Raw genomic sequence first — 13,353 nt, forward strand, 5'->3', positions numbered from 1 at the left:
CTGCCTGGGTGGGTCCTCTCCTCCCCTGACTGCCCGCCCCGGGCCTGGGCCACAGATTCGGAGCTGGCGCTCATGTACAATGACGAGTCGGTGCTGGAGAACCACCACCTGGCCGTGGGCTTCAAGCTGCTGCAGGAAGACAACTGCGACATCTTCCAGAACCTCAGCAAGCGTCAGCGGCAGAGCCTGCGCAAGATGGTCATCGACATGGTGGGCGGGGCGAGGGGCGGGGCCTGAGCGGGAAAGGTCGCCTTTGGGGAGAGGGGGCTTTGGGCAGTGCCAGGCCAGAGCCTGGAATAGAAAGGCCCGTGCGGGGGGAGACGTCCTTTGATGGGGGGGCTTGCGGGAGCCGGTTGTGCCCAGTGACAAACGTCAGAGGCCTGGGTCTGGTCAGTCTTGGTACGGCTGGATGCTAGGCTTCTACAGCCTCTGTGACAATTCCTTGCCCACAGGTGCTGGCCACGGACATGTCCAAGCACATGACCCTCCTGGCTGACCTGAAGACCATGGTGGAAACCAAAAAAGTGACCAGCTCAGGGGTCCTCTTGCTGGATAACTACTCCGACCGCATCCAGGTGCTCCTCTCCCCCACTACACACATACCTTAAAAGGAGGTTGTACCCTTTCCCTCCCCTCCCCACTTCGGTTTGGGTTGCTGCCCCTCCCCTCTGCCTTCAGCTTCCCGTTGCCCATCTTCCCATCTCTCTTTCCACTCCCATCTAACCCTTTCTAACTCCCATCTCTCCGCCCCATCTCCCCCCATCTCCTCCAATTCCCTCTTCCTTTTCCTTTTGTTTTGTCTTTTTAAGGCCGTACCTGTGGCATATGGAGGTTCCCGGGCTAGGGGTCAAGTCAGAGCCATAGCCGCTGTCCTATACCACAGCCATAGCAACGCTAGATCTGAGCTGTATCTGCTACCTACACCGCACCACACAGCAATGCTGGATCCTTAACTCACTGATCGAGGCTAGGGATCGAACCTGCATCCTCATGGATACTAGTTGGGTTCTTCACCCGCTGAACTGCCACAGGAACTCCCCCTCTTCCTTTTCTTCATCAGCCCCTGTCTTCATCTCCCCCACCCCTGTCTCCCTACCTCCACTTCTTCCTTGCCTCTCTCTGCCCCTTGCTCCTCAAGCTCCTATCTCTCCCCTTCTCTCCCTCACTCATCTTCCTCTTCCCTCATTTCCTCTTTTACCTCTCTCCATCTCCCCCCTCCCTCCTCTATCCCCTCTCCTCTCAAAGGGGCAATAAGGATGCCTTGAGGCCCCAGGCTGGGTTGGGGGCCTGGCCTCTGAAGGTCCCCCATCCCCATCCTATGCAGGTCCTGCGGAACATGGTGCACTGTGCGGACCTCAGCAACCCCACCAAACCCCTGGAGCTGTACCGCCAATGGACTGACCGCATCATGGCTGAGTTCTTCCAGCAGGGTGACCGTGAACGGGAGCGTGGCATGGAGATCAGCCCCATGTGCGACAAGCACACGGCCTCAGTGGAGAAGTCTCAGGTAAAGTTTCAGGGTGGCACTGGAAGGAAGCTCCAAGGCCCAGAAGGTCCTAACCTGCCCCTCCACAATATCAAGTTTTTCCTTGTCTCTTTTTTCCTTCCTATCATGATGGGAAATAGGCAACACTTTCTCCTCCCTGGAACCACGGAACTGAGCCTGTGGACTCATAAGTCATAGACTTGCAACCAGGCAGTTCCGATAACTCATTTGTGGCACCTGCCATCACATCAGTAACAACACTTACCTGGCCCTTAGTTATAGACCTCATGTCCTTTCAGCCCCTCAGTTTCCCAGGAATCTGGCCACTCATATTATTCTGGCGTTTTGGTGGATTTTTTTTTTTTTTTTTTTGCCGTTTCTTGGTCCTCTCCCATGGCATATGGAGATTCCCAGGCTAGGGGTCCAATCGGAGCTGTAGCCACTGGCCTATGCCAGAGCCACAGCAACGTGGGATCAGAGCTTCGTCTGCAACCTACACCACAGCTCACAGCAGTGCCGGATCCTTAACCCACTGAGCAAAGCCAGGGATCGAACCCGCAACCTCATGGTTCCTAGTCAGATTCGTTAACCACTGAGCCACGACGGGAACTCCTGGATTTTGAAATGAGGTGAAATAATTTGTCTTCATCATGTGCCTATTTAATTTACAAGAGGAACAGAAACACAGTTTCGTAAAAGACAGTCCTAATGTGTGAACTTGAGAGTTTCTCACCCTCCCCACTCCCAGTCTCCTCCCTGGCGAGACCTCCTCTTCCCGGTTTGGTGTGTGTGCCCTTCCCATCCAGTGTTCCACCCTCAGCACTATTGACATTTGAGGCTGGACCATTCTCCATGGTGAGGCCATCCTATGCACTGTACGGTGTTGAGCAGTATCCCTGGCCTCCACCCACGAGGTGCAAGGAACACCCTCCCCTTCCTGTGGTAACAAGGAAAAATGTCTCCAGACATTTCCAAATGTCCCTGGGGAATGCACAAACTCCTGATGAAAACCAGTTTCATTTGTTTTGTTATGTATTTGTATTTACAGGCAACTTAATAACAATTGTTTGTGGTTTAGCTTTTTGAAAAATATACAAATTGTATCAATATATAACTATTTTTATACAGGTTATCTTTTCTTCCCAACAAGGATTTGGAGATCTGTCCACACTATTACATATAGATTAAGTTTATCCTTTTCCACTACTGTCTAGTAATAAATAATGGTGGGGGTCCCCATTGTGGTTTAACGGTCATGAACCCAACTGGTATCCATGAGGACTCAGGTTCAATCCCTGGCCCTGCTCAGTGGTCTTTAAGGATCCATTGTTGCTGTGAGCTGTGATGTAGGTCACAGACGTGGCTTGGATCTAGCATTGCTGTGGCTGTGGTATAGGCTGGCAGCTACAGCTCAGATTCGACCCCTAGCCTGGGAACTTGTATATGCCACAGGTGCAGCCTGATACAGTTTCGGTAGTCATTGCCCTGTTGATGGACATTAAATGTTTAGTAGTTAGGAATTCACGGTGACTCAAACAGGATAAAAGCTTTACCCATTTATTTCTTTCTCTTATGTATGGAAAGTCTGGAAAAGGAATTTGGCTTTCTTTGACTCCACAAATTTGGCAGGCGGAATTTTTAGTGTTTCTCATCTACTATCTGAGGCATGGGGCTTCTCTACTCAGAGGTGTCTCTTGTGATCACAGATGCTTTTGAAACTCCAGCCATTCTAGCTACATTCCAGGGAAGAAAGGCTTTGCCAGCTGAGGCACTCCCCAGCATCTTCCATCCACAGGTGGTCATGTGGCCACCTGCTCTTTTGTAAGGGAGGCTGAGAAATGTAGTTTTCAGCTGGAGGCACTGCCTCTCACAAGAAAAATCAAGTTCTGTCAATAAGGAGAGAAAATGATATCAGGGTGTTAGCCAATAGTTGGCCATGAAGTTGTTTCTAGTTTCTCTTTGTTGCAAAAATGCTATAATGAATATGTGTTATGTGCCACAATATTTTTTTATGCTTTTTAGGGCCGCTTGTGTGGCATGTGGAAGTTCCCAGGATTTGAATTGGAGCTGCAGCTGCCAACCTGCGCCACAGGCATTGCAATGCCAGATCTGAGCCTTGGCTGCGACCTACACCACAGCTCATGGCAATCCCAGATCCTTAACCCACCAAGCAAGGCCAGGGATCAAACCCAAATCCTCAAGGATACTAGTCAGGTATGGGAACTCCCATACCACGATTTTTTAAACTAATCTCTAACTGATGTATATATGGAGGTGTTTCCAGTTTTTGTTTATACTTCATAGGTGATTTTTTCCCCTTACTTGTATAAGAGTTTTTCCAGGGTCGATTGGGAGAAGCAAGATTGCTGGGTCAAATGGTAACAGCATTTCTAAAATTTTAATAGGAGTTCCCTGGTGGCTCAGCAGGTTAAGGATCTCGTGTTGTCACTGGCTGTGCCTTGGGTTCGCTCCCTGGCCTGGAACTTCTGAAGGTCATGGGTGGAGCAGCCAAAAAAAAAATTAGATCTTGTAACCCAGCAGTGCCATCTGTGCCAGCAGACCCCCAGTTTATTCTTCCTCCTCCCTCCCTCAGGTTGGTTTCATCGACTATATTGTACACCCACTGTGGGAGACGTGGGCTGACTTGGTCCACCCCGATGCCCAAGAGATCCTGGACACATTGGAGGACAACCGGGACTGGTACTACAGCGCCATTAGGCAGAGCCCATCACCACCACCGGAGGAGGAGCCCGGGGGACCAGGTCACCCACCCCTACCTGATAAGTTCCAATTTGAGCTGACACTGGAGGAGGAAGAGGAGGAGGAGGTGTCCACTGGCCCAGGTGCAGTCAAAGTGCAGGAATTGTCCACAGCCCCGGATGCTGAGCAACCCTTGGAGGTAGAGGAAATGTACTTGACACAGCGAGCAGACTTAGCAGATAGTGTGGCTACAGGTGGCCAGGACGGGCCCACGTCTCCAGATGCATCCCTGGATGCTGTGGGCTGCAGCAGCCCCCCTGCCCTGTCTTCTGAGAGCTTCCCTCTGCCTGCCTTGAGGACCCTTCCCCCTCCAGAGGGGGACCCGGGCCTTCTGGGCCTCCCCTCCATGGCAGCCGAGGTGGGGGCCCAAAAAGAGCATCAGGCTGCCAAGAGGGCGTGCTGTGCCTGCACAGGGACGTCGGCCGAGGATCCACCCACACTTTCAGCTCCTGGAGGGTGGGGGCCAGCTGGAGGCCCTACCTGAGCCTCAGCCCCCGCACCCTGTTACCCACCCTGCCTCCCACCACTACCATCACCCCCCGACCTCCTCCACTGCCTCAAAGACTCTTGGGCCTCCTGAGAAAAAAGAAAACAGAAAAGTGGTTTTTTTTCTCTTTTCTTTTTTGCCCCTTTCCCCCCACCCCCACCCACGGGGCCTCTTTTTGGAGGTGGGGGCTGGGGAACAAGGGGCTGAGGTCCCGGAAGGGATTTTATTTTTGGAATTTTAATTGTTACATTTTTAAAAAAAGAAAAAAAAAAAAAAAAGGATGAAACACAGCAACTGTAGATGCTCCTGTTCCCGGCTCCCCCTCATCCATCTCCAACCCCCCTAACTGCCCCCCCTAGGTTCCAGGCTTAGTCTTCCGGCCTCTCTGGGCTCTTTGCCTGGTGTAGAGTCCCCCTCCAGATTTTTCTTCTGAATTTTGGAGGGTCTCTAGAACCCAGCCAGGAATAGCCATTCGGGGGCGGGGGGGGCTCTGGGGGTGGAGGGTTGGAGGGGTCCCAGCTCCAGCCCCTCTCTGGCTCTCTGCCCTCCCCCCGGAAGTCTTCCGCCTCATTTTGCACAAACCTGGCAATACTGATTCACGGGGGGCTGGCAGGGCAGGAGCTGTGGGCTTTAGGATTCAGGGGTGGGGAGTTGGAGGGACATTCATATCACTAACCTGGGGTCTGAGGTATGATTCCCCCTCCCCCCTCCACTTGCCACCCCTTTTCCCTTCCACTTGGGTTTCCGTTTGAATTTTTTCCCTGTGGGGCTGGACGGTTTAGAGCCGCACCCCTGCTTCCAGCTGCTTCTCCTCTTGTTTCTGCCTTAATGATTCCCACGGCCATAGGAGAGGGGGTTGCAGTGGCTCCCACCTGCTCTTTGGGTGGGGTGGGTCCAGGCCCAGAGCCCCCATCCTGGGCTCCCCCACTTCCCCAGCATCCTCCTGCTCCCCCACTCTTTGCCCTAGGAGGAAGCAATAACGGTGTATACCCACATTCCCTTTCTGGGCAGCCCTCACCCACCCTGGCACCAAAGTCATTTTTTCTTTGCCCTCACCTTGCCAAGCCTCCCCCCTCCCCCTAAGCTATTCCCTGAGCAATACAACAGACAGATGCAAGGCCATTTTTCTCCAAGCCATGGGGGACTGTTTGGAAGGAGAAACCCCCTCTGCCCCCTCCTCTCTGCCCTTGGCCTGGTTCTGCAACTTAGGCAGGACCGGCCTCTCTCATTTCCCTCCCCTCTGATTCTGAGCACACGGTACTGTAGCCTCCAGCTCCCCCAAGCCTTCCATCTATCTGTCCTTCCCAGTGGGGAGTGCCACCCGCTCCCACCCCCATGATGCTGTACAGGGTTCATTTTTAATAGTTTTAGTCCCAGCCGGTGACCGGAGTGGGTTTGTTTTGTTTTGTTGTTTTTTTGGTTTTCCTTTTTCTTTCTTTTTCGTTTGCTTTTTTTTTTTTTTTGTACATACTGTAAGGTTGGTTTGTAAATTATTCTACAGAGGCAAAAAGGGAAAATAAACTTGCCCTTCCCCCACTGACTCAGTCAGGGGAAGAGGGGTGGGGGTCTCCCGGAGGGAGTCTCCATTCCTACTGTATTATACAAACTGTACCATACATAGACCCCGAAGTGTGGACTCAGCGCTGTTGTTTAACAGAGAGTCTTCAAGGGGGGGAGGGGCTTGGTTGAGCCTGCCCCTCCCCTCTGCCCACCGGCCGGGCAAGATTGGCAACTGGGGACAGGAACCCAGGTGGGGAGCCACAGGAACCCCCGTGAGCTGCTAGAGTGTTGTCCACTTTGTCGATCAATCAGTCGGTCTGCTGATCGATAATCAGTCCTTCGATCTTGTCTCTAATTAAACCGAGCCTTTCACCGATCTTCATGGCTGATGTGGCTTCTTTTCCCATCTTATTTCTCTCTCTTTTTTTAAAAAAATAATTAACTAATTTGCTTTCAGCCACATCCAAGGCATGCGGAAGTTCCTGGGCTGGGGTTCCAGCCGTCGCCACAGCAGCAGCAATGCCAGATACTTAACCCCATGCGCCACAGGCAAACTCCCCCATCCTTTTTCTCAAGATGTGCATCTTGCTGTCTCTCTGGGGCAGGGTGAGGGTAAGGAGTGGGCTCTGTCCAAACCCTCCCCAAGCAGTTAAACCTTGAGGGGGTGCAGACAGCTTTGCAGGAGCCAGGAGCTTCAGGTCGTAAGTTCAGACCACACAGTCTTTGGAGGCCAGCAGACCCAGGTAAGCCTTGTTTCTTTCATGTGGAACCTATCTGATGCAACTTGGGTTCTTCTGGTACCTCAGAGTCATTCCCAGAAACCAAGGGAACTTGACTGACCACGCCTTGAACATCTGGTTGCTAGGTCATGATAAAAGCTCTGGTCAAATTCTGCCGTACAGGCATTAAACTTGATTCACAGGCGTAAGAGAATTTACATCTGTTCAGTTCCATGAGTTCCCAGCATCTAGCATTACAGTGTTGCAGCCCTCACGCTGCATTCAAACAAAACCAAAAAAGGAGTTTCCATTGTGACTCAGTGGTAAAGAACACACCTGACTAGTATCTGTGAGGAGGCAGGTTCAATCCCTGGCCTTGCTCAGTAGGTTAAGGATCCAGCATTGCTGTGGCTGTGGTGTGGGCCAGCAGCTGCAACTCCAATTCGACTCCTAGCCTGGGACCATCCATATGCCATAGATGCAGCCCTAAAAAGCAAAAACAAAAACAAAAACACGAAAACAAACTTGAATACCCTAAATCCTGTGGCCCTTATAATGTGTATCAGGCAAATTGAATCCTCCAAGTTCACACAGAACTGGTTCAGGATTTTAGCTCTTGTTTTTTTAACATGTTCATGCAAGATTAGGAAGCAAATGAGTCTCAGATATTTTAACCAATCCACAAATTTGTTAATTCCACTCATGGAAGCCCATTTTTCCAACCTTTATCAGGCTAATTAATAAGCCCTGATTTCACCAATAAAACATTTCTGACATTCGTTATGCTAATGAGCAAAACTTTCCTCATGGATAAAGATAATGATGGCAGCTTCCCCAAATCTCAAGAGAGGTTGACCCACCTGCTCTGCTATTTGTCTCTAGCAGCCAAGGACTAGTTTGAATCCCAGCTCTAGCTGTGTGACCTTGGGTGTGATCTCTCTGATCTTCAATTGTTTCATTTACTAAATGGGAATGGGAGTTTCCTGGTGGCCCAGCAGTTAAGAATTCTGCATTGTCACTGCTGTGGCTCAGGTCACTGTTGTGGCATGGGTTCCATTCCTGCCCCAGGATCTTCTGCAGGCCAAATAAATTAATAAATAAAATAGGGATAGCAAAAGTTCTAGGCTAGAGAGGGCTATCCAGTGAAACTTTCTGTGATGATGGGAATGTTCTATGTCCGTGATATCTGACGGGGTAGTTGCTGGGCACACCTGGCTATTAAGCACTTGAGGTGTGACTAGTGTGACTGAAGAACTGGACTTTTAATTTTCCTTTACATTAAGTAGCCACATGTAATGAATGGCTACTGCATCAGACAGTGCTGTACTGACCCATAGCCGGAGTTTACATAGAGAATTGAATGCATACAAAGCTTCAACTGCTCGACTTTGGCTTAAAGATTCAGAGGCGGTATCCTGGCCCAGAGGAGTAGGGGCCAGTCTGGACCCTGAGGGGGAGGAGCAAAGCTGGAAAACTAGGTAGAAGTTTCCAGGGAATCTGAATCTTACACAAGAAGCAATGAGGAGACACAGATGTTTTCCCAAGAGTGTTTCAGTCGGGGAAAGGGTGTTGGGCTGGGGGTCAGGAGACGACAGTATCAATTCCAGCCTGCAGGGGTTAGCTGGGTGGTCTGGGTGAGTCTTCTGGTTCTAGTCCTCAGTTTCTCCAAGTGTAAAAGTGTAGCTGTAATGTCCCAAATGCTTCCTGATTGGGACTTGGTGACAATCTGAGAATGTGAGTCAAAGGATAGAGGTGCCATGTGACCGTCAGCTGGCTCTTTAAATCTTCCTGTTGGGGAGTTCATCTTTCTTCAGGGAAAGGTGACCAAGGGCAGAGAGGCCTTGTAATCTGAACAGGACAGGGGGACCTGGGGAAGGGGTGGAGTCAGATCATTCTCTGAAGTTGACATCAGCCACTTGCAGGCTTCAGTGGTCTGGGGCTAATGGCTCCACCTTCCCCAGCATTTAGAGGGCTCTGCCCTATGTGAGACTCATTAGTTGGATTATTTTATCAGCTTTCCAGCTCTCCTTGAGATATGTACTATCATTTTGCAGATGAGGAAACTGAGGCTGAGAAGTGATCTCACAGTGTCAGAAAAATTCAGGGAAATAAGGCAGGGATCTCACTTGCCCCAATGCCTGTTTGACAATGAAGCGCTGCCGGTACTTTTATATTATTATTGCTATTTTGTTTCACATGCACAGAATCCTGAAATGTGGGTAATATTCTCCCCTCTTTCACAGCATCAAAATATAAGGAAGTAAAATTAAAAGATGACAGTTTTCTTTTTTCACCTATTGGCAAATAATGAAAAGATAGACCATCCTGGTGTGAACAAAGCACTTTCAAAGCTCATTAGTATTGGTAGAAATTGGCACATACAGCTTTCCTGGAGTGGTCTGACAATATTTATCAAAAACATAACTGTGGAGTTCCCCTCATGGCTCAGCGGGAATGAATCTGACTAGTATCCATGAGGATGCAGGTTTGATCCCTGACCTTACTCAGTGGGTTAAGGATCCAGCGAGCTGGTGAGCTGCAAATGCGGCTCGGATCTAGTGTTGTTGTGGCTTAGGCCAGTGGCTATAGCTCTGATTCTACCCCTAGCCTGGAAACCTCCATATGCTGCAGGTTCGGCGCTAAAAAACACAAGCAAACAGGAGTTCCCGTCATGGCTCAGCGGTTAACGAATCCAACTAGGACCATGAGGTTTCAGGTTCGATCCCTGGCCTTTCTCAGTGGGTTAAGGATCTGGCATTGCAGTGAGCTGTGGTGTAGGTTGCAGACGCGGCTTGGATCCCGAGTTGCTGTGGCTCTGGCATAGGCCAGCAGCTACAGCTCCAATTCAACCCCTAGCCTGGGAACCTCCATGTGCCGTGGGAGCGGCCCAAGAAATGGCAAAAAGACAAAAAAAAAAAAAAAACCCACAAGCAAACAGAAACTAGATTGGTCTATATTTACTGAAATGACAAGATGTTCACAGTGAGGTGTACAGGTTTCAAAATATTCTGCATTATACTATCTTACATATGTGCATAGAAAAGGCAACTTGTTCATCAAATATTGTGTCTACAGTGATGAGATTAAAAGGTACCAGTGTTTTCTTTCTGTAGTCTTACATATTTTCTGAATTTTTGCAATGAGTATATATTACTTTTATAATCAAGGGGAAGCTATTTCATAATCAGGAAAGAAATAGCCGGTATTTGTTATCTGGGATCTGCAAAAGCATGATAGATAAGCACACAGACTGGATTCTGGTTGCAACTACGCCAGTTAGTGACTGAGTTCGTTTGGGCAGATTCATGCTGTAAAATGCAAATAACAAGAGCTCAGGTTTGCCAGGAGATTACAATGTGCCAGAAACTGTTTTACATAAATTACTGCATTTAATTCTCGCAACAGCCGTACTGTCATTATGAAATGGGTCACAGGTGAGGAAGGAGGTAGGGACTGGGAGCTCCTACTCCTGTGCGCCCCCTAGAGTAGGTCTTAGGAGCTACAGCAGGAAGGAGGGTGCGCGCGCGCAGACGGGGTAGGAGGCGTGGCAAAGGCGCGCGGGAGATTTTTCCACAGCGCTTCGATTGGCTGTCGTGGTTGTCATCAGCCAAGAAAGAATCCAATGAGAGGCGCGGCGGCTTCGCTAGTCGAACTCGATATCTGAGGGAGCAGAGGAGCTTGGACTGTTGCAGGTGCGACGAACCCTGAGGCAGGTGAGGGGACCTGCAGTCACTCCCTTCCTGAAAGTGACCCCAGTGCCGTTCCCACTTTTTAGGGGTCCTCCAGTGTCATCCCCCTTTCCTGAGACTATCCAGGTGTCTTTTCCCCCTTCCTGAGGGGCACCCCTGAGACGTTCCCTTTTGCTGAGGAGGAGACCAGCATCTTCTTTCTGAGGGTGACTCCAGAGTTGTTCCGACTTTCTTAGAGAACCCTGGTGTCAGTCCCCTTCCTGATGGGGCCCAACATTGTCCTTCCTGAGGGAGACTGACGCCGGCGTCACCCCGTTTTCCTAAGGGGGTCCTCTCTCATATCACCCTTCCCTACGGGGAACCCGCCCCCCCCCAGGGTCGGATGACCCTTCCTCAAATGTCCCCGGTATTGCTCCTGCCTGAGAAGGGGCCTGGCATTGTCCCCTCCCTTCCTGAGGGTTTTTCTTAATCTCCATCCCCACACCCTGGAGGGACCCATCATCCCCCTTTTCCCTGAGGGTAATAATCTCTTCCTCCCTTGCAATTGGAGGTGACTCCCTGCAAGGGCTTTGGTGGTCACCATACAGCAGAAGTCCCAAAGGCCCCTTCTGCACTTTCCTGCCTCCAGTCCTGGAGGGGGAAGGCAAGACTTAAATCACCCTTAAAATATTTAAGTGGGGAGTTCCCGTCGTGGTGCAGTGGTTAACGAATCCGACTAGGAACCATGAGGTTTCGGGTTCGATCCCTGCCCTTGCTCAGTGGGTTCACGATCCGGCGTTGCCGTGAGCTGTGGTGTAGGTCGCAGACGCGGCTCGGATCCTGTGTTGCTGTGGCTCTGGCGTAGGCTGGCAGCTACAGCTCCGATTGGACCCCTAGCCTGGGAACCTCCATATGCCACAGGAGCGGCCCAAGAAATAGCAAAAAGACAAAAAAAAAAAAAAAATTAAGTGGGAGTGAAACTAGCTGATAAAGGAACTCACCATGTCACGTGAGAAATTGCTTAGGGAACTGGGGCTGTTTCTCTTAAAATGGGAGCTGCAGGAAGTATCTAAATCTGCCTTAAGGAGTTCCGGTAGTGGTGCAGCTGAAACGAATCTGACCAGGAACAATGAGGTTGCCGTTCGATTCCTGGCCTTGCTCAGTGGGTTAAGGCTCCGGTGTTGCCGTGAACTGTGGTGTAGGTTGCAGATGTGGCTTGGATCAGGCGTTGCTATGGCTGTGGCATAGTCCGGCAGCTGTAGTTCCGATTTGACCCCTAGACTGGGAACCTCCATGTGCTGCGGGTGCAGCCCTAAAAAGACCAAAAAAAAAAAAAAAAAAAAAAAGTTAAATCTGTCTTAAAATATTTATCAAGGGCTTCTCACAGTTCCTGATATCATCAGCAGGTACTTAATGAGCAATTGGATATGGAAAGGCTGTTAGCTGAAACAGGGATTACTCTGTCCCATGAAGTTCCAAGAAATCTCATGGTAACGATAAGAGAGATCAAAAGGGCTGTTTTGGCTATAAACTAAAATCCTAATAGGCTAAGTAGCTCCACTTTTGCACAGAGCTGGCAAAATCCACACCCTTGGAGAAGCATCTAGAAGACCTGACCAGTTCCAGCCAATCCCACAAATGTTTATCATACATCCTTTGTGACCAAGAATTCATCTACTTAGGAGTTCCCGTTGTGGCTCAGTGGTTAACAAATCAACTAGGAACCATAAGGTTGTGGGTTCAATTCCTGACCTTGCTCAGTAGGTTAAGGATCCGGCGTTGCCGTGAGCTGTGGTGTGGGTTGCAGACACAGCTCAGATCCCATGTTGCTGTGGTTCTGGTGTAGGCCGGCAGCTACAGCTCCTATTGGACCCCTAGCCTGGGAACCTCCATATGCCGCGGGAGCGGCCCTAGAAAAGACAAAAAGAAGAAAAAAGAAAAAATTCATCTACTTAATATTCAAATATGAGTGAAGCTCCTACTGTGTGCCAGTAAATAAAATGGCGAACAAGGTGAAGAATAGAAAAATAATTATGAACACATGGCCAACAAACACAATGTTTACGACTTCGGCAAGCTCCTTTTTCCTAGAGCATTTTTCAGAGTTTCTGGTTATAGGTTAATGAACAATCATGCAAATAACTGTCCACACCCACCCCTGCTGACTCTGGATTACAGGAGGGCAGAAATCATGGGTTCTTCTCCCAGTCGTATCTACACAGTATCAGGAATATGGTAGGCACTGAAATATTTGTTGTTCCTGCCTCATGTCTTCACTTGGATTTGATGAATCCTTAGATGAATTGCGAGATGATCAGGGAGGGTGAAATATGATCAGTAAGAGGAAGACATGGGCTAGAAATGAAAGAAAATCCACCTGTGACGGCTGAGACAAACACTAACTCTTTGACTAATGTTATTAATCTTTCCTGACACTGAAGCTGTAAGTGAAGACAGAGGTAGCTGACATCAGCCTTGGGCAGCAGTTTCAAATTCCTGCAAAAGTTGTCTAAGTCAGCTGATTAAATCGCAGAGGAAGAGTTCCCCTTATGGCTCATGAGGTTAAGAACCTGACTGATGTGGGTTTGATCCCTGGCCTCACTCCCTGGGTTAAGGATCCACCGTTGCCTCAGGCTGCAGTATAGTTTGAAGATTCTGCTCCTGTCCTGCGTTTCTGTGGCTGTGGTGTAGGCTGGCAGCTGCAGCTCCCATTGGACCACTAACCTGGGAACT

The 13,353-nt window shown here is 49.7% G+C and overlaps 1 protein-coding gene across 14 annotated transcripts in view; it reads left to right on the forward strand.

Moving 5' to 3' along the window:
* The window catches only part of PDE4A (phosphodiesterase 4A), a 54,122-nt gene extending 47,512 nt beyond the window's left edge, over window positions 1-6,610 (forward strand). For 10 of the 14 annotated variants that reach the window (XM_085009618.1, XM_085009627.1, XM_085009620.1 and 7 more), the window contains 4 exons: window positions 56-210; window positions 453-575; window positions 1,325-1,507; window positions 4,080-6,609. In XM_085009618.1, coding sequence (XP_084865744.1) covers window positions 56-210; window positions 453-575; window positions 1,325-1,507; window positions 4,080-4,730 — 1,112 coding nt within the window. In that variant the 3' untranslated portion in view covers window positions 4,731-6,609. 14 annotated transcript variants of the gene reach the window in all.
* The last annotated feature ends 6,743 nt before the right edge of the window (window positions 6,611-13,353 follow it).

This window comes from Sus scrofa, chromosome 2 (assembly GCF_054392235.1).
Source record: "Sus scrofa isolate SSC_HxYL_T2T_F1_AM1 chromosome 2, Sscrofa_HxYL_maternal_Yorkshire_Landrace_v2.0, whole genome shotgun sequence".
NCBI lineage: Eukaryota > Metazoa > Chordata > Mammalia > Artiodactyla > Suidae > Sus > Sus scrofa.